The sequence below is a fragment of the Saccopteryx bilineata genome, chromosome 4, assembly GCF_036850765.1.
Source record: "Saccopteryx bilineata isolate mSacBil1 chromosome 4, mSacBil1_pri_phased_curated, whole genome shotgun sequence".
NCBI lineage: Eukaryota > Metazoa > Chordata > Mammalia > Chiroptera > Emballonuridae > Saccopteryx > Saccopteryx bilineata.
Genome location: NC_089493.1, coordinates 238,331,828 through 238,359,388, shown reverse-complemented (window position 1 = coordinate 238,359,388; position 27,561 = coordinate 238,331,828). Strand labels below are relative to the sequence as shown.

Genomic DNA, 27,561 nt, shown 5'->3' with positions numbered 1-27,561 from the left:
ATCAACCCATGGTTCATATACTGCTTCCCTTAATGAAAATGCAATTTCTAATTTCACTTAAAGCACAATCTGTTTTCAAAATTCTTGAGCTGTTACCCATCTTGTTATGGCCCATTTCATCCCAACCACAGATAACGTGAGCTATATTTATTTTCAATTATGATGACACATAAAATTTCAAGTGAATAAAAGATCACTGCTGTTTTAAAATGTAATTCCCACCTGTTTTTCCACAAAATTTACACAAGTTACAGAGACTGAGATGCTAAGAAACCATGACAATTTTCAGATTGAGAAACTACAGAATTGATTGGCTTAATATTTTAGGAACCTAACATTAGATGAGGTTACTGAACCAATGGTAAGAAATGGTCCAAAGCCACAGCAACACTTACTCTGTATAATCTGACTCCTAACATAAAAATCAGGTAGGGAGTGATGTCAGACTCATGGCAGAGTGAGAAAACCTCTTGGTCTCCCCCCTTGAAGTTACCAGTTGGACAACTACAATTCAACCAAGGATTCCCTGCTCAACACACAAACACATCTGAGAGATGTGCTCATTGAGACACATCTGGAGGTGGGTGTACTAAAGCAAGCAGGGGAGTCAGGAAGGGGGAAGGACAGCGAGGAGAACAGCAGATATAGTCCGAAGCTCCATGCAGCTCCAGGGAGTTCAGCTGCAGTGGAGGGTCAGGCTGCAACCCCCCTCAGAAGGGCAGGGGCAGCATTAAGGCCTGAGTGGCCAGTGCACATTGAGGCTGAGCCCAGGGACAAGGGTGGAGAAACAGTCAAGCAGCCACAATCATCAGGGGAAAAAAATACAAAGCCACACATGCATGGATCTGCCCATTTCATCATATCAATAGATGCCAAAGAAGGCATTTGACAAGATACCATATCCATTTATGAGTAAAACACACGATAAAGTTGGTATAGAAGGAAAGGACCTCAACATAATAAAGGCCACAAAGGACAAACCCTCAGCTAATATTATACTCAATGCTGAAAACAAAAACCTCTTAAGCTAAGATCAGGAACAAGACAAGGCTGCCCATTCTTGTCACTGTTATTCAACATAGTACTGGAAGGCCGACTTAGAGCAATCAGGCCAGACAAAAGGAATCTAAATCAGGAAGGAAGAAGTACAACTCAACATTTTGCAGATGACATGATACTATATATAGGAAACCCCAAAGATTTCATGAAAAACTATTAGAAACAATAAACAAATACAGTAAAATTAACGGTACAAAACCAATGTACAAAAATTCATTGTGTTCCTATATACTAACAATGAAATAAAATATATGAAAAAATAATTTCAACTGCAAGTACAACAAAAAGGATAAAGTAAAATAAACTTAGCAAAGGAAGTGAAGGACCTTTACACTGAAAACTGTTGTTAGAAATGGAAGAAAACACATAGAAATGGAAAGATGTTCTGTGTACATGCATTGGAAGAATCAACCTAGTTAAAATGGACAGATTACTTAAAAAATATACAGATTCAATGCAAATCCCATCAAAACTCCAATGGCATTTTTTGAAAAAATAGAACAAAAAATCATCACAGTTGTATGGCATCTCAGAAGACCCAGAATAGCCCAAGTAATCCTGACGAAAAAAAGAACAAAAGCAAAGGTATCATACACCCTGACTTCAAACTATCCTACAAAGCTACAATAATCAAAACAATAAGGTGTTGGAAGAAAAACAGACATGCAGATCAATGGAACGGACTGAGAGCCCAGGAAAAAAACCACATATAAATGGGCAACTAATTTTCAACAAAGGAGCCAAAATCATATGGTAGAGAAAGGAAAGCCTCTTCAATAAATGCTTTTGGGAAAACTGGAAAGCCACATACAAAAGAATTAAACTAGACTGCTATCTGATGCCATACATAAAAATTTACTCAAAATGAATTAAAAACTTATATATAAGATGAAAACAATAAGATACATATAAGAAAACATACCAAACTTGACTGGGGGTGGTGAGCACACAATGCAATATACAGATGATGTACTATAGAATTGTACACTTGAAACTTATATAATTTTAGCAACCAATGTTGCCCCAATAAATGCAATAAAAAATTTAAAAATAAACTTATGGATCTTGGTTTTAGAGAGGATTTTGTGAACTTGACTCCAAAGGCAAGGGAAGTAAAAACAAAAAAATAAATGAATAAGACTACATCAAACTATAAAGCTTCTGCACAGTGAGAGAAACCAACAAAACAAAAAGGCAGCTGTCTAAAGAGGAGTAGATATTTGCAATTAATACCTCTGATAAGGGGCTAATATCCAAAATACATAAAGAACTCATACAACTCAACAACAAAGAATCCAAAAAATCCAATTAATAAATGGGCAGAGGATCTTTCTTATGTAGTTTCCCCAAGAAGATATACAAATGACCAACAGATATATGAAAAGATGAAGTCACTAGCGATAGGGCCATCCAAATCAAAGTCAGAATGAGATACCCACCTCATGTCTGCTAGAAAAAATTAACAAGTACTGGCAAGGATGTAGAAAAAAGGAACCCTGTACACTGCTGGTGGGAATGTAAATTGGTTCAGCCTCTACGGAAAACAGTATGTATAAGGTTTCCTCAAAAAACTAATAGGCCTATCAGATGACCCAGAAATCCTCTGGGTACCCCTATGCTCACTCCAGTATTATTTACAGTAGCCAAGACATGGAAACAACATAAGTGTCCTTTGATAGATGATTAGATAAAGAAGCTATAGTACATATATACTATGGGATACTACACAGCCATAAAAGCCTTTGTGACAATATGGATTGATCTTGAGAGTATCATGCTAAGTGAAATAAGACAGAAAAGGACAAGAACCATGACTTCATATGTGGGATACAAAACAGAAAGTTACAAACAAGTAAAACAATCAAACTCATAGACACAGACAACAGTACGGGGGTTACCTGAAGGAAAACGGGGTGGCGGATGGATGAAAATGTAAAAGGGGTCAAATATATGGTGTTGGAAGAGGACTTGACTTTGGATGGTGAGCACAGAATGCAATACAGTATATTGTACTATAAAGATAATGTATTATAAAGTTGTACACTTGAAACTTACATAATCTCATTAACCAATGTCACCCCAATAAATTTGTATTTAAAAAATTTTTTAAATCATTTTTTTGCATAAAAAGGAACTCTCAGGTTTAAAAGTGCTTGTAAGTGTATCCCTTTTTAAATCTAGCAATCTTACATATAGAAAACCGATCAACGAATTAAGTTGTTTCTCATTTTTAAGTGCAAGGTACAAAGATTTATATATCTTTCTAACTTGGGCTCTGCTGTACTCCTCTAACTTGGAGTCTATTTTTACCACACATGAGTTCAGTCTTACCATAATTAAGAGCTTCTGGTGCTGTCCATTTAATGGGAATCTGCTTTAAGCCAGACGATGAATATACTCCACCATCCTCTTGGCGAGACATTCCAAAGTCACTGATTTTCAGAACATTATTTTCACCTACTAGGCAGTTTCTTGCAGCAAGGTCCCTAAGTTACAAGACACAGAAAACACCTATTAAAACAAATTGAAGGCCACTTTTCACATGTATAACTTCTCCACTTTGCATTTTTACATTTGCAATGTATTTATAATGAGATTAAGAATGCTTGTGATTTACCAGTCTTTCCTATCTTTTCTGTCACAGGTAAAAATCATTCATGCATACATTTGCATATGGAACAGACCACATGCTAGTTTTCTAGGCACCACATATATTTCCATAAACACTGATTCTACGGTTAAGAGAATATTACAGAAGAGAGGTCAAGCAAACTTGGCATTCTCTCTCCTTTGATTGGCTTTCCTACAGTAGCACTGTCCAACAGAACTTTCTGGGATGATGGGAAGTTCTCCATCTGTGCTGTGCTGTTCAGTAGGTAGCCATTATCCACGTGTGACTATGAACCCTTGCAATGTGGACAGTGTGATCGAGAAACTGAATGTTTTATTTATATTTTGTTTATATAAATAGCTGAATGCTACTAGCAGTTACTGAGTAGTAGTCTGCAGTGTAATCCGGAGCAGTGTTTTTCACCTGCCAATCCACAGATTGCTGCTGGTCTGCCAGAAACTGCGTGCCATTCCATGAAAGCACTAACCAGTTTGATGTTGTATGAAGATTACAGACCCAATGATCTTAGTCAAATTTGCTTATGCTCAGGGTGATTGCCACTTACTAGTCTATATCATTGATGAAAATATTATTGAGTTTGTCTTAGATATCTTTGGAAGGTGTAGGCTCGTTTGAACAATCTTTTGCACTATGCAGATCATTTACAAATTATGTGCAATAGACAAAAAGCATTAGGAGAACTTATATAGTATTCAATGTATCAGATACATGCAGTTCGGAAATTAAGCACCAGCTTATACCACGTGGCACTGTTATGTGCTGTAAGATAAAACTTTATTTGTTGTGTGTTTCCGTGTCTGTCTAGCTAGTCCACTGGTCCCCAAGTGTAACAAGATTGAAAACCACTGATCTAGAGCTTCCCAACATTTTTTCTATTGCATTTGGGTCAGACAGAACTCTACATGGTGTTCTGGCCCTGTCCCTCCCAATTCTTTTTGTTCCACTCTCTCCATAATTTGCTATATTCCAGACATACTGAGCTTCTTATTGTTTCCCAATGCAGGAAAATTTCCGTACACATGACAGGCCTATTTCCACTGTAGGGCCATTCTAGTTAGCTGTTCCTTTTGTCTGGAGTGCACTCTTAGACTTTGCATAGCTGATTCCTCTTCATTCATTCTTAGCTCAAATGCCCTCTCAGAGACATCTGCCCTGACCACCTTTATTTGATAGAGAAGACAACAGTGAACAGACCAAGTCCCTACTTTTATTCTAGTGGGGAAAACATTCAATAATCAAATTCAAACACACACACACACACACACTATGCTACTATTTGGAGAATGGACTGGTGTAACCAGAGAGCCCAGTTAGGACACAATTTCAGGAGTCAAGGAGAGGCGACCATAGCCTGCACCAAGATGACAGTAGTGAAGCTGGTCATAAGCTTTCAGATTCAGGATATATTTTGAAAGTACTATCAATAGGATTTGCTGGTAGAATAAATGTGGAGTAGGAGAGAAAAAGAGTCATGATGACCCTAAGATATTTTGGTTTAAGCAACTGGAAGAATGGAGCTGACATTTATTGAAATCAGGAAGACTAGGGCGGGACCAGATTCACAGAGTGTAGCAGAACCAACCAGTTGTCTCCTAGTGCCCAGTTCCTACTCCTTTTTTAGTAAAATAATCCTGATTTTAGCTGGATATATGGAGATCCAGATAAAAACTGATATACTTCCTAACCTCTCCTGTAGCTAGATGTAGCTATAATCTAAGCTCCGGCCAATGAGATGTAAGCAGAAGAGTTGTCTATAATTCCTAGGAAGTTTTCTTCTTAAACGAAAGGGGAAATACCATTACATTTCTCCCTCTTGCTAACACAAAAAGGAAGCATACAAAGTTGGAAAAGCATCAAGAGATGAGGAGCCTGGGTCTCTGATGAGTATGACTGTCATACATTCTCTAATGTATTTCTGGAGTTATTTTTTTAGTGCCTGAGAGAAATTTCTGTCATTCAAGCAATTTTTGTTTCTTAGTTATTTTCTTTGGGAGTGTGTGTGTATTTTATCTTATGCAGTAAAAACTAACCCAATTTGGGGATGAGTAGTTTTGGACATGTTGAGTTTGAGACGTCAATTAGACATCCAAGTGGAGATGCTGAGTAGACAGTTGGGTATATTAGTCTAGAGTTCTAAGAGGTGTTTCCTTTTAGATGGTATTTGAAGCTATGGGGTTGGAGAATGTTTTCACCTGGAAAGTGAGCATAGAGAAGAAAAAGAAGGTGTTCAAGCACTAAGCCCTAAGGTACTCCATCATTTAGAGGAGGATTGAAGGAGACTGAAAAGGAGCAGGAAGTGAAGCATGGAAAAAACCAGAGAGAAGGTGGTGGTCCTAGAAGCCAATGAGGAAAGCTTTTCAAGAAGACACAGCAAGCAACACTGTCAATTACTCCTGAGAAGACAAAGATGAGGGTTACGAATTGGCCATTAGATTTGGCAATATGGAATTTAATGAGACACTGATGAGAGAAATTTCAGTGGAGTGAACACAAAAGTATAATTGGAGGGTTTTCCAAAGAGAATGAGAAAAAGAAGTGGAAATATTGAGTTTAGATACCTGAATAAACTTGCTATAAAGGGGTATAGAGAATGGAGTGGTCCCTACAAGAGGTTTTTAGATCAAAGGAGTCCCCCCACCCCAAACATGGGGGCTATTACATGTATATATGTTGATGGTAATATTGTACAGAAGATAAAACTAATGCAGGAGGGGAAGGTGACAAGTGCTAGTGTGAAGCCCTTGAGAATGTAAGAGGTGATAGGGATGGGATCCATCAATGCTCTTCAGAGTGGATTCCCAGCAGTCAGAGAGTACTTGAAACATTGTAGGTCCTCAATAAATATTTTTTTGAATGAATCTATACATACCATCTTATCCTAAGATTGATCCCTGCCAAAGGCAGGTTGTCTATTAATGCTTTTTCCTTTTTAATTCATTTTTCTTAACTGAGAAACAATCAACTAGTTTCTCTTTCAACTTAGACAGTTTTATGAATTTATCTTTGAAATGCATCTCTAAATACCAAACATGGCTCAAGATGTCCAAAAAATTAAAGCCTAATTTATATGACTGATCTTGTAATATTGGCAGTAATTTGAGCAATTGACTAAACCTCATTGTTGATTGTCTGCTAATACAAACACTTCAACAACATCCAGAAGAATATATCAGAGGACTTAAAGCCTAAAAAATATAATATTCATAATACCAAGGGCACAATTAAAAATTGCTGAACACACAAAGAATGAGAAAAAAGTTAATTCTAAACAGAGAAGCAAGCAACAAATGCCAACATCATGATAATTAGATATATAGTAGCTATTACTATGCCATGAAATAAAGGAAAACATACTTAATATAAATGGAAAAGCAGATATTCTCAGTAGAGAAATAGAAATTATAAGAACATTATAGAAATTTTAAATCTTAAAAATAAAATATCTGAAATTTAAAAAAATCACTGCATAGACTTGGTAGCATACTGGTGATGACAGAGAAAATACTCAGTAAACTTGAAGATATAGCATATAAAATATCCAAGCTAACAAAACAAAGAATAATAGAAAATTATGAATAAAACCCAGTGAATATCAAAAGATAAAAAAATACATGTTATTGGAGTCCCAGAATTAGAGGAACAAGAGACAATGGCATAAAATCTGTTTGAAGAAGTAATGACCATGACCAAAAAAATTCCCGAATTTAGTTGAAAGAAAAAAAGAACACACTTATATATATATCATAATCAAGCTCTGATATCTAAGGAATAGAAATAATTGTAAAAGCAGATAGAGAAAAATGACCCTTATATACAGAGAATGATTCCAGTAATCATAGATTACTTTTAAAAAATGATGGTGAGGGAGAAGATAGTAAAATAACATCTTTCATTAAGATGGCAATTCTTCCCAAATTGATTGGTTGATTTAATGTACTCTCAAACAAAATTCTAGAAGAGGTCTTTGTCAACCCATAATTCTATAGCCAACAAAAATATCCTACAGGAATAGAACAAAAGCATTGCCAGATAAAAGAAAACTAAGAAAATTCATTGATAACAGACCTACTGTACCAGAAATGCTAAAAGTATTTTGGGCTGGAGGGAAATGATACCAGAAAGAAATTGAAAACATCAGGATAGAAGGAAGCATGACAAGAATGATAAATATTAGGGGTAAATATATAACATTTTTTCCTCTTAAGTTCTTTAAATATGGCTGAATATGAAAAACGAATATTATATAGTACTATCTGGTCCAGTTTCCAATGTATGTAAATGTTATACATATGACAGCTACCATATAAAGGTATTGTATGTGGACAAAGGGTCCTACATGGTTGAAAGTTTTCTACATTTTTATATAAAACAGTACAATGTTTAAATAGTCTTTGGAAGGTTATGTATATGTATTGCAATCTGCAGAGCAACTATTAAAAAATGATGTAAAGAGATAGCCAAAAAAGAGATAAAATAAAATGGAATGCTAAAAAATATAAAAACATCAGATAGTTAAAATATAAAATATTTAAAATATCACTATCAAGAATGAAAAGGGTCATTGCTGCTCATTCTAGACATTGAAAGGATAATAATATAATAAAAAGTTAATAAAAAAAGTATGCTTGTATGCTAGCAGAAACAATTGGAAAAGAAAGTACCGTATTTCCCCATGTATAAGATGCACTTTTTCTCCTAAAAAATTTGGGATCTAAAAGCAGGGTGCGCCTTATACAGTGGTTGTAGATTTTTTTACTTTCATTTCCCACTTTTTCATGCTTGTTTTTGCACTCATTGTTGAAGACAGTGATTCATCATGAGACACAGACGAGGACAAGCTAATGGATGGGAGTTTTGACTGTGATAAGGAGTTGTATAAATTTTATGATGAATAAAACTTGAATTCAATAACTTTATGTAATACGTTCTTTTCCAAATTTTGGGCCCCAAAATTAGGGTGCGTCTTATACATGGATTGTCTTATACATGGGAAATACGATATACTCCATTTACTATAATGCCAATAAAACAAATAGATAAATTAAGTCCAGCAAAAGACAACCAAATATATATTTTACACTTACACCTGTAAAACTTGACTGAGAAAAAGTAACAAATAAATGGAAGATATTCCATGCTCAGGAAGTGGAAGACAATGTTAATGGCTATTCTTCTCAAGTTAACCTATAGATTTAATGCACTCCCAATCATTATTCTACCAGATGATTTTGTAAAATTAAACAAACTGATTTTAAAATGGATTTGGAAAAGTTAAGGCTTTAGAATAATCAAAATAATTTTAAGAAATACAAAGTTGAAGGACCTAACCTGATTTAACATCCTGATAAAGCTATTGTTATTTTTATTTATTTATTTATTTTGTATTTTTCTGAAGTTGGAAATGGGGAGGCAGTCAGACAGACTCCCGCATGCACCTGACCGGGATCCACCCGGCATGCCCACCAGGGGGCGATGCTCCGCCCATCTGGGGCGTTGCTCTGTTGCAACCAGAGCCATTCTAGTGCCTGAGGCGGAGGCCATGGGGCCATCCTCAGCGCCCTGGGCCAACTTTGTTCCAATGGAGCCTTGGCTGCGGGAGGGGAAGAGAGAGACAGAGAGGAAGGAGAGGGGAGGGGTGGAGAAGCAGATGGGCGCTTCTCCTGTGTGTCCTGGCCGGGAATCGAACCCGGGACTCCTGCATGCCAGGCCAACACTCTACCACTGAGCCAACCAGCCAGGGCCAAAGCTATTGTTATTAATGAAGCTCAGTAAAAGGCAAAAAGATATAGCTTGATAGAAGAGAATAAAGGGTCCAGAAACAGACCCACAGATATATATATGGTCCGCTGATTTTTGACAGAGGTACTATGGTGCCACAGTGCATGCCTCCCAGTCCTAGTTGCTGGGCCACTGACTCCTTCTTGGAGTCAAGTGCAATTACTTTTGGTCAGAATGAGCTTTTATTCACTGCAGCATTTAGTCAGCTACAGGATTTCCGTGTTACTGCTTTCCTCAGAATAACTCCTATGCTTTACAGAGACAAGCACTTCCGTTGTCATTACTATCTTCACTGTACCACCAGAGTAGAGGTTTGTCCTCTGTAATGAGGATTATCTTGCTGTGAGTGACCAATCTAAAACCAATTTAGAGATACCTTCAATTCAATGTAAATAATAGTTCAATAATACAGAAAATTTTACTTTGGGTTGCATTAAGTTCAAGGGAATGGGAATGGTATCTTTATGGCATAATCTATTAATTAAAATAAAGCCTAGGACTTCAGGCAGTAAGTATACACTGCATATTCACTGTTTGCCTAATATTCTAATAAGCATTAATGGAGATAGGAAAAACAGATTTAATCTCTGGTCTGAGTAGCTGACAATCTAATTTGGGAGGTCAGGCTGACACAACACCTTTTTCCCCTTTTTCCTTCTTCATTCCTTCCTGTATTAAGCTTACTAGTGCCCAACTTTGAGTCAGAGACAGACTCTCTGGTGCTCCCTGCCTCTTCACACATGAAACTGCTGGAAAACAAGCCAGTGGGAGCCAGAGTGTTACAGACTGCGAATCCTACAGGAATTCAGAGCTGAGAAATCTCATAATAGGCTGGTGCAGTCATTCGCAGGATGTATCAGACACAGCTACATATATCTTACCACCCGCAGAGCAACAGAACAGCAAACACTACGACTGCCAAAAGGATATGGAAATGTCCTACTTATGTCTGCCGAATAATCTTATTTGAAGGTTCAAAGTCAAACATCTGAGTGTGTACCAGAAGTGTCTTACAAGTCATATATAATACGAGACAGGCTAATTAAGGATGAAATGAGAACAGAGAGCAGTTACAGGAAATCCAACGCCAGCAGGCAGTGGAGATGAGCACTTTCTTTGCTATCTGGAAAGCACAACAGTGGGCATCTTGTTTGGTGGCGATGCTACCTCTCAGAGAAAATGCGATGGTAACCTAGGAGCAACCAGGCGGCTGAGCCAGCGCTCCTCTTTGCCAGGCCGCTTTATCCCAAGTATCAGTTACTACTTGCGGTTATGATTCCATAGTCAGGATTTATCCCTTCCATAGGAAAGGAGTGAGAGAAATATTTGTGGTTTTTCTTAGGGGGTGGGGCAATACAAAAACTATTCTTACTAGGTCTGGACAATAACCACAAATAACTATCAACATTTAGGAGAAGAAAACCTCTTTAAGGTTTCTTCATTCTGATTAAAACATGGCATACAACCAACAACCCAGGGGTTGAGGAATAAGTGAAGCCTACTTCATTTGTCTTACTAAGTTCTGATCAAAAGAGAAGTATCATATCTTATTATATATATTTTGAGAATTGCAAGCATATTCTGGGGACATTATAGAGTAGTGGTTAAAGGCATCAACTTTGAAGCATTACGTCATATACTAGCTCTTGGAACTTTAGAATTTTACTTTTTTACTTACTCTTAACCTCAGTTTTTTCATCTGTAAAATGGGGATGATAATATCAACCTTCATATGGTTGTTGTGAGAATTAAAAAAACCCCAACTGTGTAGCTCAGTAATTGGAAATTAGTGGATGCTCAATAAATGTTAACCACACACCAATAAAACACTGCACATTTATCACAGCAAAACTTAAATTTTAGCCACAGAAACTATATATTGTAATCATTCTCTTTTCCCTCTTTTAATTAGAATGAACCATTTGACAGTTTTTTTCTTTATATGAATATAAGAGCCATTCTATTTAGTTCTAATAACAACAGCTAAGATTATGTAACATTTACTACGTATCAGGCATTATTCTAAGCACTTTTCATATATTAAGTCACTTAATTCTCCTAATTACTATATTTATGATTTTCATTTTTTTGATGATGAAACTGAAGTTCAGAGTTAAGTGACTTGCCCATGGTTGCACAGCCAATAAGTGGAGGAAAGCAAGAATTTAACTGCTTTAGCTTAGCCCCATAGCCTGCAGTTTTAGCCACCTGCTATAATGCCTCTCAGTACATCTAGCAATTTTCTTCCAGAATGTAATGAGGCTCTGACTGGCTAGCTCAGTTGCTTAGAGCATCATCCCGAAACACCAAGGTTGCACATTTGATCCCCAGTCAGGGCACATTCAGGAAGCGACCAATGAATGCAAACTAAGGGGAACAACAAATAAATGCTTCTCTCTTTGTCCCCTCCTTCCTCTCTCTGTGCCTCTAAAAGCAATGAATCAATAAAAAAGTATTAAAAATAGGGCCTGACCAGGAGGTGGCGCAGTGGATAGAGCATGGAACTGGGATACAGTGAACCCAGGTTTGAAACCCTGAGGTTGCTGACTTGAGCATGGGCTCATCTGGCTTGAGCTCGGGCTCACCAGCTTGAGTGTGGGGTTGCTGGCTTGAGCGTGGGATCATAGACATGACCCCATGGTTGCTGGCCTAAGCTAAAGGACGCTGGCTTGAAGCCCAAGGTTGCTGGCTTGAGCCCAAGGTCTCTGCTTGAGCCCAAGGTCGCTGGCTTGAGCAAGGGATCACTCGCTCTGCTGCAGTTCCCCAGTCAAGGCACATATGCGAAAGCAATCAATGAACAACTAAGGTGCCGCAACAAAGAATTGATGTTTCTCATCTCTTTCCCTTCCTGTCTGTCTGTCCATATCTGTCCCTCTCTCTATCTCTGTCACAAAGAAAAAAAATTAAAAATATAATGTAACCAAACTATGTACCACTTTAATCCATGGCCAATGGCTACAACATTTGAATTTTAAACAACAGAAGAGCCAAACTTGGTTACCTTTAAGAAAGTGACACTTCAAAACTCCCTCCTCCTCAAAAAAAAAGAAACCCACCAAAACCCAGAAAGTCTATATAAAGAAACAGAAAATATAATATTTTCTGAAGAAACCAAATGCCATGACAGCTTTGAAACAAACATGAATGTTGTGATGGAAAGAAGGACTGCCTGTTTATTGTTGCAAAATTGTGTACTCATTAATAGAAATAGAACCATAAGCTGTCTCACAGAGTGCACCAGGAAACAGACTGGGCAAACTGGGTGTCTTTAGCTATAGAGATGGCACCTTGGGGATTGTTTCATCCTGGCCAATACCAAAGCCACTACTTAGCTGACACTGCTGCAGTCTGAGCTTAGCCAAAAAGAGATGACCAGCCAGATTTTTCTGCCAATCACATGCTGTTTATTTCCAGTTCAGGATCTACCTGATTTTTCCTTCAAATTCATGTAACTATGAAAATCTCCCTACATTTCTCATTTTCAAGTATACTCTTGATCTCATACAAAGTTTTCCATTCATCATAGTGTTCCTCATTGCCTCTCTTCCTCTGTAACCTCTTTGATCACATCCACGCCTCTCGGTGAATTCGGTGCCATTATTCATGGGGCACTTATTCCTAAAGAAATAGGACACAAAGGAAGCCCAACTACAAAACTAAAAATTAGTCCCATTATTAAACTCTGCCTTTTCTCTCCCTCTGAAAAATTGTTTGGTGTCACAGACTTCTGGGAGGTTGGAAACAAAAGTATTGCTTTGTGAATGAAGTAGTAGACCAGGTGTGGAGTGAAGCTTCAAGTATAACTTGTGCTTTTTTGCTCAAAGCTGGCCCAGTGCCCTATGGCTGCATATGGGAGAACCAAAGGACTCACTGTTCCTGAAATGTCTCTCCTGCTGCCTGCTGGGACACACAGAATCCTCAGAATTTGAGTCTCCTAATTTATTAAAAAGCCACTGCTAAGGTGCAAATATGTTACCTGTGAAGAAGGTGGGCACCTATTACCACTTGTTCATATTTTGGCATGAATTATTTGAACAGAAAAATTGAGTAGACACCATATAAAGTCTTACCCATTTATGCCAGAGGTTGAAATTTTTGAAATTTGGTTCTTCCAAAAATTTCCGAATATTCACATCCATCCGTTTTTGACAAGCTCCCAGCATGCCAGTATCTGCAGCATTGACTAACTTTGTGCGCCCCGTGATAACATGTACCCTCAGGAGGCAGGCGGGTGAGAAATCAGACCTCAGTGATGACCTTGAGTAGCAGGATATAAATAGTTGCTACGTCACTATCGTTCCAATAATGGAACGTGAGGCATAAATGGGTGAAGGGAGTGGGCTAATGGAACAACAGGTTATTCAGACAGTGAGGAGAAAGGAGAATGGGAAAACGAAATAGCAGAGGGAGCTGGCTGAGAAGCTGGGGAGGGCAGGCGGCGGGCTCTACGGGAAGTCAGTTTGGGCACCGGGTGAATATGTAAGGGTATGATAGGGCCTCGGGTAGGGCAACTATGCAGATATACCTTCTAAAATATTTGTCTAGGATTTGCTCTGGTGTATTTATTCTAACCAGGTTCCCCTCTTCTGCTAGGAAACAGAAAGGTCACCACATTGAGCATAGATTCCTCAGCAGCTGAACCCACTTAAACAGGAGTCTGCCCACTGCCTGTATTTCGTGGAGAAACCGGCCCTTGGCCATTTCCTTTAGTGGGGCTGCTGCCTGAGAGCAGGGACAGGCAACAAACAAGCCCTTGCCTGACCCAGGTGGCTGAATGAAAGCCATTTTTGGTGTTACTGTGAGGCACCTGCTTTTACTTACAATGGACGTGTTCAGCACATATGGTACTTCTTCAGGCTCTTTAATCACTTCTCCTTACAGGGGTAGTCAAACTTTTTATAAAAACCGCCAACTTTTGCAGTGCTGGTCAACCTGGTCCCTACCGCCCACTAGTGGGCATTTCAGCTTTCATGGTGGGCGGTAGCAGAGCAACCAAATGGCACCGCGATTGGCCCACCATGAAAGCTGGACCGCCCACTAGTGGGCGGTAGGGACTAGGTTGACCAGCACTGCAAAAGTGGGCGGTTTTTATAAAAAGTTTGACTACCCCTGTAAGTTGGCCATGCACAAGTACAAACTCCACATACTCTTTTATTTAGCTTAGAAGTCAAATTTCTAGATCGTTAGCTAAGAAAAGGGAACTCATATGGATACTGAAAAACATTCAGAACCAAACACCTTGTGATAACACTTGTTTCCAGTTCTAAATTGACCTGAAAAACCCCAAGGGGAATTTTCTTTGTATTTAACAACCCTGATTTATCTGGATTGCTTTACAGTTTTATGAAGTGCTCCTCTATTTGCACAGCCAGATACAAATCTCTTTCAGTCACTGTTTTCTGCTGTCACCTGTGGGCCACACTCTGAAATGAGATACCAAATCTTTAGGGACTACCTCTAGGTCCAAACTGTAAACAAATATTGATCTAATGTTAAATCATTTAATAAACAGAAGAATGGGGCAGGGAGAATGACAAATTAAAAAAAACACATTGATAGAAAATAAATGTTTAAATATTTTTAGTCCACAGAAATACACCAAATCCCAATGGGTAATGCAACAACAAAGCTGAACTTTGCCATAAGCATGCACACTGAAGGCCAACAAAATGCACTGCATGGCCTTGCTGCCCAGGTTAGCCTCCAAATGAAGGGCAAGGAGCCTCTAGTCCTGAAAGACTTCTGAAGGGAGATTTATAAAACATCCACCCACTCCCATTCTGAGAGTATGAGAAGTGAAAATAGAAGCCACTTGCCTGCATGACAAATGATGTATCTTAAGATGTTTTACTTGGATGTGATAAGTTACTCTGAACAGGGGACAGAAGAAAATGACAAAACCATCCTAACTGAAGAGCCACCACAACAGCTGTCCTTACTGAGGGCTTTACAGGTATGTGCCAGGCGGTGTTTTAAGCCCATTTTCTGTCCATCCTCAGCTTCATGCATGTTAATCTGAACATCAGGCACATTTCAGATTTTCTAGCATGTTAATCTGAACATTAGGCACATTTCGGATTTTTCCAGCATGTTAATCTGAATATTAGGCACACTTCAGATTTTTCCAGAAGCGATAATGCAAACATTTCCGCTGTTGGGAGGTTTAGACTAGGGATCAGGAGAACAAAGTTCTCATCAGTGTTTTCCTTAATAAGCGACCTCACACATCACTTTCCTGGACTTTGAAAAGGAGAGCACCAGTTCTTGACTTTTCTGAGCCTGAGGGCTCCTGTGTAATACCAAGCAATTTTGTGATTCCTTTGTGCTCCCCACCCTGATGCGAGAGTTGTAGTTTCATAATGGATGAGAAATACAGCATGATGAAAAGCTCCATTTTGAATAATGTTTTGAAACAAATTTATATATTATTAATCACAATAGTAAAATAGTACAGCATATAGATATATGATAGGACATTATTCTGTCTCAAATGATGTAACTTGGAATACTTGCAGTAATCTGGAAGTGCCAGGGATCCTTGGTCCACCAGCTGGGAGCCGGCCTATGGTCCTTTCAACTCTAACATTCTGTACTTACATTCTATGTTAAAGGTATTGTCTTGCTTTAAGTGGCTGGATAAATCTAGCCACACAGTCATGCTAGATAGTCCTGGTAAAGAGTTTTCCATGTTTCCAGTGCAACAGTGTCAGTAGCTAATGAATGGAATAATAGCTGTGAGGGTAAGTTACAAGAGTGTCACTCCATGTGGCCATCAGTCCCACCCACCCCAGGGCCAAACTGTTGCAAAGCAGGCATCCTCTAGTTTGCTTCTGCTGAATAATTGTGGGCTCTGACCAAGAAAACATATTTCCCAAACTTATCAGAATAATAGTAACCATCTATTAAGTACCTAGTATGTGTCAGGAATGATGCCAGAAGCTTTACCTATTATCCCTAATCCCTACTTGAAGTATAGAAATCTCTATTATACAGATAGAGAAACTGAGACTCAGACTAACTTGCTCCAAGAACACATAGCTATTAAGTGTATGAGTATGAAACCTCTCTTGCTCCAAAGTTCATGTTCCTTCAATATTCTACAATGCTGAGAGTTTTGTTGTTGCTGTTTCCCTGAGTAGACAGATTACTGCCATTCTGTTCCTGAAACTTGATCTCTTTCCCATTTAATGAAACAGAGCCCCCGAGTCTGTGCTTAGGTTATGCAATATAGGACATATTGGGGAGACTAAAATATGCATTACGTTTTCTATTCTATTTTTCTATTGCGTATAAAGACACATAACAATTCCTCCATGATCATTTGTTATGGTTTATACTTACATGATGTGATATAAACACTCACACTGGGTCCTAAATTAAGATATAAAAGGCATATAACAGAGCAGAGCAACTGTGTAGTCTGTGATGTTCAAGGTGCCATAACAAGCCTCAGGATCATTTAAATTTTTATAGTCTGCAAAATGTTCAGCTACTAATGAACAAACACACTCTAATGATGGTGGAATGTACCTAGATTTAGATGCTAAATCTTCAGGTGGTTAACTCTTTGCAGGATTAGCTTCTCTGTGCAAGGAATGCCACTGACTCTGCACTTTGTTGAGAAAGTCATTTATGGACTATGTTTCCCAAGTGCCCTGTCCCCAGCTCTCCCAACCAGACCATTTGTACTTTTGCCTCTGGTTCAGCAATGTCTAACAGACTCTGGGCCCATCCTCTTCAGTTGGACCCGTCCGGCATACTAACACGGGAAGTGGCCTGAGCACATGCCCCTCTGTACACAGGGGAAACAGCTCATCATCTCTACTGTGCGCCGTTATCCTGTTAGTGGAAAACACTTTTTACTGTTTATAGGGATGCAAGAGAAGTCATGACTTCCTTTCATCTATTTCAACAGTTCTTTCCTTGCCTCCCATTTAAATTCTTTTAAAATGAAATTTTCATATTCCTATTTCAATTTCTAATGTTGTTTTCTATGTTTATGAAGTGATATCCCAGGTGACTTTAAAATAAATTTTCCTTCAGTTCTATTATTGCTTTCAGTGTATGAAATCCAAATAGGAAAGTCTAAGTTATGAACACAGGTCTATTTTACAATAATTCATTTCTATCTCAAAACAGAGATCTGAAATTCAATTTCTTTTCTGCCTCTATATATTCTCTTTCCATAGTCAAGAAAGCTTGCTTTATCTTTGTTCAATTTTAATTCAGTATTATGTTTGATAAGACTTTATTTTTGTATTATATTAGACTCAATTTCATTCATGTAACTATTTTTCTCTTTTTGTAGTTCTACAAGATAAAAGTTTTAAAAGATATTCACCAAATGACCTTCTATGATTAGTAGTTATTCATTCTGTGATTCTTTGATGTAATCTATACAAAATCTGCATTTTGCATTCATGAAGGATTACTTGTCTGAGCAAATATTAACTTTGCAAATACATGTATCCTTTGGTCTCTTAATGAAATTCCATTTACCAACTGGCAGACCACAGTTACATAAAACAAAAGTGTCTGAAAGACTCAAAATGCCTTAAGGGTTCCACAGAATTTTGGCAAATTACAGTGATCTCCAAATTAGCAGAGGAAAATGTGACAGCTGCTTAACAGCATTCAGCAAAGGTGGACAGTAATGGAGGCAAATCGAAAGGAATACCACAGTATATTAATGAAATTACACATGGCATAATTATCCATGTGGGAACTTAACTAGGACACAGGGTCTTTACATTCCAAAACCCCCCCACAAAAAACCAGATTGTCATTTCAGTGCTATCAATTGAATCTTAGTTGAGTAATAGTTGGGCCTTTTAGATTACTCAAAGTATTTTTTTTTTTTCCAGAGACAGAAAGAGAGTCAGAGACAGGGACAGACAGGGACAGACAGACAGGAACGGAGAGATGAGAAGCATCAATTATTAGTTTTTCATTGCGCATTGCAACACCTTAATTGTTCATTGATTGCCTTCTCATAGTGCCTTGACTGCGGGCCTTCAGCAGACTGAGTAACCCCTTTCTCGAGCCAGCGACCTTGGGCTCAAGCTGGTGAGCTTTAGCTCTAACAAGACAAGCCCTCGCTCAAGCTGGCGACCTCGGGGTCTCGAACTTGGGTCTTCCGCATCCCAGTCCGACGCTCTATCCACTGCGCCAGCGCCCGGTCAGGCTCAAAGTATTTTTAAGGTAAAATAATTAGAGGCTACATTTTTAAGTAGAGTTTCAATGTTAAGATCAGATTTTGGCACAAATGTTCATTAATCTGACATTAAATACATGTCACAAGTCAATATATAACTTCAACTATGAGGCCCAACACATTTAATAACAATAATGGAGAGAAGAGGTGTAGTCATTTCTGGTTAGTTGATCAAGGAACTGATTAAGGAGGTACTATTAGTCTCTATTACACAGATGGGTATCTATGTCCTAAGAACATATCCTTCTCTGATTACTGCTTGACATATACTATTGATATTTTACACCAAAAATACATACTTCTCATTTTGTACTTTTTGAAAGTATTATTTCATTAATCATATAATCACATATTCTAGCTACTAAAATTATACAAAACAGGGCATCTATATTTGATGTAAGTACATATCAACCAAACAGTCCACCACTGGTTCATTCTTTCCTTGTTTGAGGCCTTACTCGGTACCAGGTCCTCTGCTGTGTGCTGTTGATAAAGATAGTTCCTGCCCTCAAGAGACAGCTATGTGCACACATTAATAGCAGTGTTGGAAACAACAAGTTTGAAGGTTAAGAATAAGCTCTCAGAGACAGGGATGTGGTATGAAAAATATGGCTATAATATTTTGTATTTCACCACTGTTCCGAGGCTAACTTGGTGACAGCGACAAGCAGGATGTGGCAGAAGTGATAGTATGAAGCTCTGAAGTTAGGTCTCAAGAGGTCTTGCAGCCCCACTTCTGTTTTCCTGGAACCCTAATACCACGTAAAGAAGTCCGGGCAGCAAACCACGTGGAGAGGAAGAGGGGCCGAGCCTCCAGTCCTATAATGAGGCCCCAGGCATGTAAATGGGGCTCCAATCCTGGTCAAGCTACCAGATGACTGAGTCAGCCACGTGATCCCAGGAGAAACCAGCAGGAAACCCTGCAGCTGAGCCCACTCTGCTGACCCAAAATGACAGAACAAAGTAAAAAATGGCTGTTGTTTTGAGCCACTGTGTTTGGGGTGGTATTTTATGTAGAAATAGATAGCTGGTATAGCAGATTTGTTAACAGTCGTGAGGACGATAGCCCAACAGCAAGGACAGGCAGGGCAGAGTTGGGGGTAAGAGATAAAAGAAAAATGATCATGGTCCATGAAAGGTCTGGAGCTATAACCTGTCCTTCTCCTCCATGTTTAATTAGAAGACTGCTGCAGGCAACTGCTCATTGGTGCAAACATTTCTCCTGGCTTGGCTTCTGATCTTCAGCTTTGAAGATGTAGCTTTTTATCAACTAAAAACCAGAGTTTTCCCTCTATCGATAAAGACCCCCACCCCCATGACTGCCAGGCACATGATGAGCATTCCTTCCAGATACTGCTTCTTGGGGTAGCTCTGCCCTGGAGGGCTGCGCAGCGCCCAGCTTCTGCACTACCACTTCTAACCTGATATAAAGCAAAGAAAAGTACATCTGAAACCCCTGGTTAATTCAGGGGTCAACTTCCCTGAGACACTTTGATGGAATTTTGATGTCAGATTAAAACAAATGAGAGTAAGTAATCTGGCTCATGTTGACTCGGAGTCATCATTAAAGGTTAACTATTGTTAGTTATACTTGGTATCAGAAAACAAGTAAATGTGCTAGACTGTTTATAATTATTTCCATTAAAAAGGTTAAAATTGAGAAGGAAAAGGCAAAGAGATCAAATATATAAATTAATTTAACACTTTCAAAACTATATATTTAGCACTGTTCCAGGCAAAGCAGCAACAAAACAGACAAGAATTCATGTCCTCGTGGTACTCGTATTCCTCTGGTACTAGTTAAATGATACGTTATTAAGGATTACTCAAGGACATACTCCGTGTGATATAAAAAGGGAAACCAAAAAAGGGGAAGAAGTGGGGAGCAAGAAACAGCAGAAGAAAAGAGATAAGTGACAGAGCACTGTCTAAATAATCACTGATTCATTCTGTTAAAATAGAAGCAAAAGCCTAGATGACTTTAACATGCTTGGTCGAAGGGAGGAGGTAGAAGGAAGAAAGATAAGAGGAAAAATATGCTCCAGTCATCACTCTGCTCATCCTAGAAGAGAACAGAATCAGAATGTAAAATTAGATCAGGTGTAAGAAGCATATGCCAACAAACAAAAAGCAGGTGTGGCAATATGCCATCAGAAAGAAGAATTTGGGGGAAAAAAGCGTCAATTAGAATAAAAATTATTTTAAATTTCTAAAAAATAGAACTCACCAAAAAGATTTATGTTAATGATACTAATGGAAAATTCAGCAAGCAGTGAAAACAGAGAATTGAGACACATTCTGCGTGAAAGCAAGTACAGAGCAGCACAGTTTAACCCAGACATAACTGAGTCAGAAGGGGGCAATGCACAAAACATGAAATAGACGGAATGTCAGCAATACCAGCGAAGGTGGAGTAAGACAGCAACAGAAGCAAACAGCAGATAGGGACCAGAAGACCAGCTTCTCAAAAACAGCAATTAACAAACACTAATAAAAAAAAATGGGGCCTTTTTTGGGTATTTTAATACTACTATCACTGATGGAAGAGTGGTTATTCAAATTCCATCTAGGTGGAAACAGTGTAATTATGGAATCCACACTATACCAGTATGTGGTTTGATTAATAAATAGGCAATGATGTCATTTTGTGTAGGAGTTGTGCCTGTTTCACTGTTCGGCTTATGTGAAGCAAGGCTGGCAACACATTTTTGGGAGCAAATGTGTCCTTGAAAAACAATAAGCAAGTCTTCTACTGAGCTTTCCAGGTATAATCTCAGAACCAATTATGTTTAAAGCTAACTAATTTAGGTGTTCTGCAATTTAGTTATTCTGGTGACTGATTCTATTCATACAGCAACAGGCAAAATAACCCTTAAGCAGATAAGGAATGTTTTATTTTCTGAATGTTTCTATAATCCATTACTGTAGCTATATAAGGAACAGACATGTACATTTCATCATGTTGCCATGCACTAAACAATGAGGTTGTTGTCTAAAAAGTATCAGGTGCCCAAACTATTCTCTAAAGCTTTTCTTCAAATAATATAATAGGCAGTAATGTTTTACAATGAAGGTTCAATATTTTCTTCAAAATAAAATTGAACTGTTTGTACTAAAAGTAATTATATCCTTTCCCCCTGACAGTAGTAAAACAACAGATGCCTGTTTTTATACCAATATCCAAATATTTTTTCCTCTAAAAATCGCCTCACCAAAGACCTTTCCAACATTAATTACAAAGATTCCATTCACACTGAACTAATAATAATGGTTTGGGAAGATGGTTTATGAGAAAGAAAGTCTTCTTTTGCCAGAAGATATGTGTGGCAGAGAGATAAAGCCCAACTCAAGGAACAGACCATCATTTACGAAAATCTCAAAAGCAGCTATTGGGTTTAGTAAAATGCAACCAATTAAATAATTAAATATTTTAGTTGATAATGTGATTATGAGTAATAAAAATACAACAATGCTGAAGAAAGAAGGTCTAAATTATACAGCAGATGAGAAAGCAGAATCTAAGTCCCTAGACATTTTTAGGATTATAGCACACAGGGAAATGATAGGACCTCTTTCTCTGGGATTGTTAAAGAAAGGATAACATTAACAATCATTTCCTTGACTTCTAATATGTAGCAAGCACTGTGTAGTATTAGCAAAGACTAGGTTTCTGACCTTGAGGACTTTACACTGTGGTAGTAAAGCACAATCTTGTAGGAAAGATAGTAGAGGTCAAAAGACAGCATGATGGGCACAGAGGAGGAGGTAGGTAGGGAAAGATCAGAAATGCTTCATGCTTGAGTACAGTCTTGCTAAACGACCACATATTTGCTAAGGCAATTAATTATTCAGACATGGAAACTAGTTTGATATGACCTGGTGGGGGGCGGGGCGGGACGGAATCAATCTTATCCTTACATAAAGGCTTGTCTAAATTACTTTTCCAGTAATTTGGAAAAATTACTTTTCCAAATTAATGAAAGTTTCTTAACTTTCACAAAACCAAATTCTAGTTGAATTTAAATGTTTGTTGTTTTAAAACATAAAATGCTTGTTTCAAGCCCTATATGTGTCTCATCTTTCACATATTTCACCAGGCAAAAAGATAAAGAAAACATTGGACATTTTTTCTAGAGGATGGCATGGAAAAGGTATGTATGTGACATGTAAGAAAATATTCTTAGACATGTTATTAAAACGTGAGAGGAAAAGGCAAAGGTAGATAATGAAAAGGGGATTTCCAATGTATTTGACCTCTAGGATGAGAGAGGACAGGACGGAAACAGTGAGTGCCCAGAAAAGGTAATCAAAGCTCTCCTGAACAGCGGGTGTGCAAAGTAAAAATCAAGGCAGATAAGTCAGAAAGAACCAAGTAGGAGGAGTTGGAAAAAATCCCAAATCAGCACTGACAAGAGGCAGGCACTGGGTAGGCCTGAGATCTGAATGTGAGAACTAAAACTAAAAATTTTAGAAACAAAAACAAAGCAGAAAATCTTTGTGACCTGGTTACAAAGGGTTCTTACATGTATTGTCCAAAGTATGACCCATAAAAGAAAATATTGTAAATTAGACTTTATTAAAATTAGAAACTCTCTTGGAAAGAAAGGGGAAAGGACAAGCCACAGATTTAGAGGAAATATCTGCTAATAATCTCTCTGATAAGGGATGTATACAAAAAAAAATAAATGATCAGAAGCTAGTAACAAGAAAAGAGCTTGATTAAAAATGATAGAGATTTAGACAGAAATTTACAAAAGAAGACATATGAATGACAAATAAGCACATAAAAAAGAGGCTCAACATTATTAGTCATTAGGAAAATAAAAAGAAAAATGAAAACCTCATGAGATAGAGCTATATTTCCAACCAGAATGACTAGAAATGAAAAGCTTAATAGAAACAAGCATTATCTGTATGGAGAAACTTAAACTTTCACACATTGTTGCTGGACAAGCAAAATAGATCAGCCACTCCTCAAACAGTCTGACAGCTCTTATAAAGTTAAACATAAATTTTTCCATTCGATTTGATCACTCAACTTCTAGATATTTACCCAAGAAAAATAAAAACATATACATATTCACCCAAAGACCTACACATGCATATTCAAAATAGCTTTGTTTACAATAGCCCCAAAATGCAAATAATCCATATGTCCATCAACTGGTGATTGAAAAAAAACAAAGTGTAGTATGTATACGATGGAATACTGGCAAAAACTATATGCATAACATAGATGGAACTCAAAAGCATTCTTGAGTTTTTCACTAAAAATTGCTAAAACAAAAGACTACATACTGAATGATTTCACTTGAATGAAATTGTAGAAAAGGCTAAATTATAGTGACAGAAAGACTAGTGGTTCCCAGGGGCCAGGGTAGGATGAGGGGACTGACTGCAGAGCTGCTCGAAGGAATGTTTTGAGGAGATGGAAGTGTATTACTGGTTACGTGATTGTACGTACACATTTGGTAAAACTCATCAAACTGCACCCTTAAAATTGGTGCATTTTATTGTATTTAAATTATACTACAATATAGATGATGAAAATGTAAGATATCTTAAGATTGCTATAGATATATCTCATCATCATAAAGTTAATGGTGGTGTTACTAATAACAGCTTAGGATAGCATGTTACTATGGGATATCTGCATATGGGATTTCAGAATAATTTAGGAACCACATAGTCAAATAATTTAAGTTAAATGAAGCAAATAAATGTGTTAAAATAATGCCTCTCTTTTACATATGAAAATGTTTCCAAGGATAAATTTTCTGCTTATGTTGGTGAGATTTTTTTTTTTTTTCATTTTTCTGAAGCTGGAAACAGGGAGAGACAGTCAGACAGACTCCCGCATGCGCCCGACCGGGATCCACCCGGCACGCCCACCAGGGGCGACGCTCTGCCCACCAGGGGGTGATGCTCTGCCCATCCTGGGCGTTGCCATGTTGCGACCAGAGCCACTCTAGCACCTGAGGCAGAGGCCACAGAGCCATCCCCAGCGTCCGGGCCATCTTTGCTCCAATGGAGCCTTGGCTGCGGGAGGGGAAGAGAGAGACAGAGAGGAAAGCACGGCGGAGGGGTGGAGAAGCGAATGGACGCTTCTCCTGTGTGCCCTGGCCGGGAATCGAACCCGGGTCCTCCGCACGCTAGGCCGACGCTCTACCGCTGAGCCAACGGGCCAGGGCTATGTTGGTGAGATTTTTGTTCAGCCATTTCCACAGGACCAGAAGCCCTCATGGCCAGTAGCTGTTAGCAGGGAAGGCTTGGAGGGGACCGTGTGGCTCCACACAGACAGCAACATGGTGACTACGAGGGAAAGGGGGCACTGCGGGTACTGGCAGCACAAATGGTGATGGCGTAGACTGGACTTGGGGTGGTGGACACACAATACAATATACAGATGATGTGTTATAGCATTGTACACCTGAAACCTATATAATTCTATTAATTAATGCTACCTCAATAAATTAGAAATAAATAAAATGGCTTTTTCTAATGCTGAACAGCTAATTGGCTATAGGGAACTTATTACAGTCAAACTTAAATTCAATAAATTGTCTCTGTATTACTTATTTTAAAGATATTATTTCGTCAGAAAGGTGTTGCTTTCATTAATACCCAAATAAAATCACTTTATTTTCCTTTAGAGTTTATAATGCCAAATTCTTACAAAAGAAACTAATTATGTAATGTACACCATGCTATTGTTAATACTACTACCTGATATACGGTGTGTCCGTAAAGTCATGGTGCACTTTTGACCAGTTACAGGAAAGCAACAAAAGACGATAGAAATGTGAAATCTGCACCAAATAAAAGGAAAACCCTCCCAGTTTCTGTAGGATGATGTGGCAGCATGTATGCATGTGCAGATGATGACATAACACCGTGTATACAGTGGAGCAGCGCACGGCCATGCCAGTCGAGATGTGGACGGTACAGAGGAAAGTTCAGTGTGTTCTGTGGCTCGCTAAATTCCAATCCGTGACCAAAGTGCAACGTGAATATTGGTGCACGAAGTGCCACCACATAGGAATAACATTACTTGGTGGGATAAGCAGTTGAAGGAAATCGGCAGTTTGGTGGAGAAACCCCGTTCTGGTAGGCCATCAGTCAGTGACGAGTCTGTAGAGGCTATACAGGATAGCTACCTAAGGAGCCCTAAAAAAATCTGTGCGTGAGCCCACATCGAACTGCACTGAATAGGTATGAAACTGAAAGAGTTTTCCTTTTATTTGGTGCAGATTTCACATTTCTATCGTCTTTTGTTGCTTTCCTGTGACCGGTCAAAATTGTACCATGACTTTATGGACACACTGTATATATTAAAGTTGTTAAAAGAGTAGATCCTAAGAGTTCTCATCACATAAAAAACATATTTTTCTTTTTTTTTTTTCTCTTACTTTTTACTGTATCTCTGAAATGATGGATGCCAACTAAACTTATTGTAGTAATTATTTCACAATTTATTACATCTAACCATTATGCTGAACACCTTAAATTTATACAGTGATGTACATTGATTGTATTTCAATAAAACCGAGGGAAAAAAATACTAAGAACTAGAACTCTTATGACAAATAGAGATTGAATTTTATATCATATTATTTATCTATTTTCTCTTTCATATTTTAAAAAAGATACTAACAGTCTAAGAATAACTTGAGAACAAGGCATTCCTGAAAAAGGACATATTTTTTTAGACAACTCAAATTTTAAGGCCTCAAAATGAAAAAGAATTTTAAAAATAGTAATTATAAAAGTATTCTATAGAAGCTATAGAAGAGGATAAACACAGAATGACACTTTCACAAACAATAAAGCTGGAAGTAGAGTCTATTCTCAACACTCAGCGTCCCACTTTGCATTAAGCAATTGGTCCTATTTTTCTTCTTTTTTTAGTCTTACACATTTCCTTTGTTTGTGGTGTTCATGTATGTATGACAAATCCCCCGAAGCCTTTAGTGCACCGTGAAGAAATAGAATTTGAAAAAGGTCATTATGCTTAGAGTGGTAAAAAATAAAATATGTCAAGATGTGGTTTTTCCCCAAACTTCCACATGCTGTAGCTGTCAGTCTGTCAGAATTCCAGGAGAAAGTTCAGGTGCCAGAGGTCTATTTTTAGAATTTAGATAGAAAAATTCTCAGTGTGTTTTTAGAGTCACACAGTTGGTTGGGTCCCAAGGTCCGTCTCTTCCTTCATCTATGACCCAGACAGTTGACATTCTGCTTACAAAAAAGAGAATGCTGCTCATGGGCTGCCAAATTATGTCTCCTTTTCCTCTGAAAGTTATACAAAATAAAGTTAAAGGCAATATAAATGAAAACAAAATATTGAGATGTGAAGAAGGAGGTGGTTTGAACCAGGATTTTGATGAATTAATTAGTACAGAGAACCAAAATTTAATAGCTGTAGATATGACTACTTGAAGTAGAGAGGAATTTTTACACGATGGGCGAGTATTTTGCACAGAATAAGCTTCCAGAATAAGATGTTTCTCCTCGTGAAACATTTACAAAGAATATTTATAATTATGGATGTCATACTCCTTCGAGGAAAGCTTTTAAGATACCAATACAGAAAGGAGATGAGAGGAACCAACTGAGCCAGATCTGCATTTAGCAGACAGCAGGGCTACCTGGTGGGCAGGATGCTCATGAATCTCTTCTTGTCCCTGTCATTTGATTCATCACTGTTTCTTCCCATGCGGTCTGAAGACAAACAATCAGCATCACCAAGTCTGGCATCTGACTGAATCCTTAAGAGATATCTGTGTGGCTCCACAGGCGAGAGAAATCTATATGGGATACCTTATTTCTAGTGTATTACATCTGAAAATAGTAAGCACGGATGGCGTTCCAATTTATCACA

At 38.1% G+C, this 27,561-nt stretch overlaps 1 protein-coding gene across 5 annotated transcripts in view; it reads right to left on the bottom strand.

The window, feature by feature from the left end:
- Nucleotides 1–27,561, bottom strand: part of FER (FER tyrosine kinase) — a 503,761-nt gene that overhangs the window by 13,902 nt on the left and 462,298 nt on the right. For all 5 annotated transcript variants that reach the window (XM_066273970.1, XM_066273969.1, XM_066273971.1 and 2 more), the window contains one exon: nt 3,391–3,545. In XM_066273970.1, the coding sequence (XP_066130067.1) occupies nt 3,391–3,545 (155 nt within the window). The remainder of the gene's footprint in view (nt 1–3,390; nt 3,546–27,561) is intronic.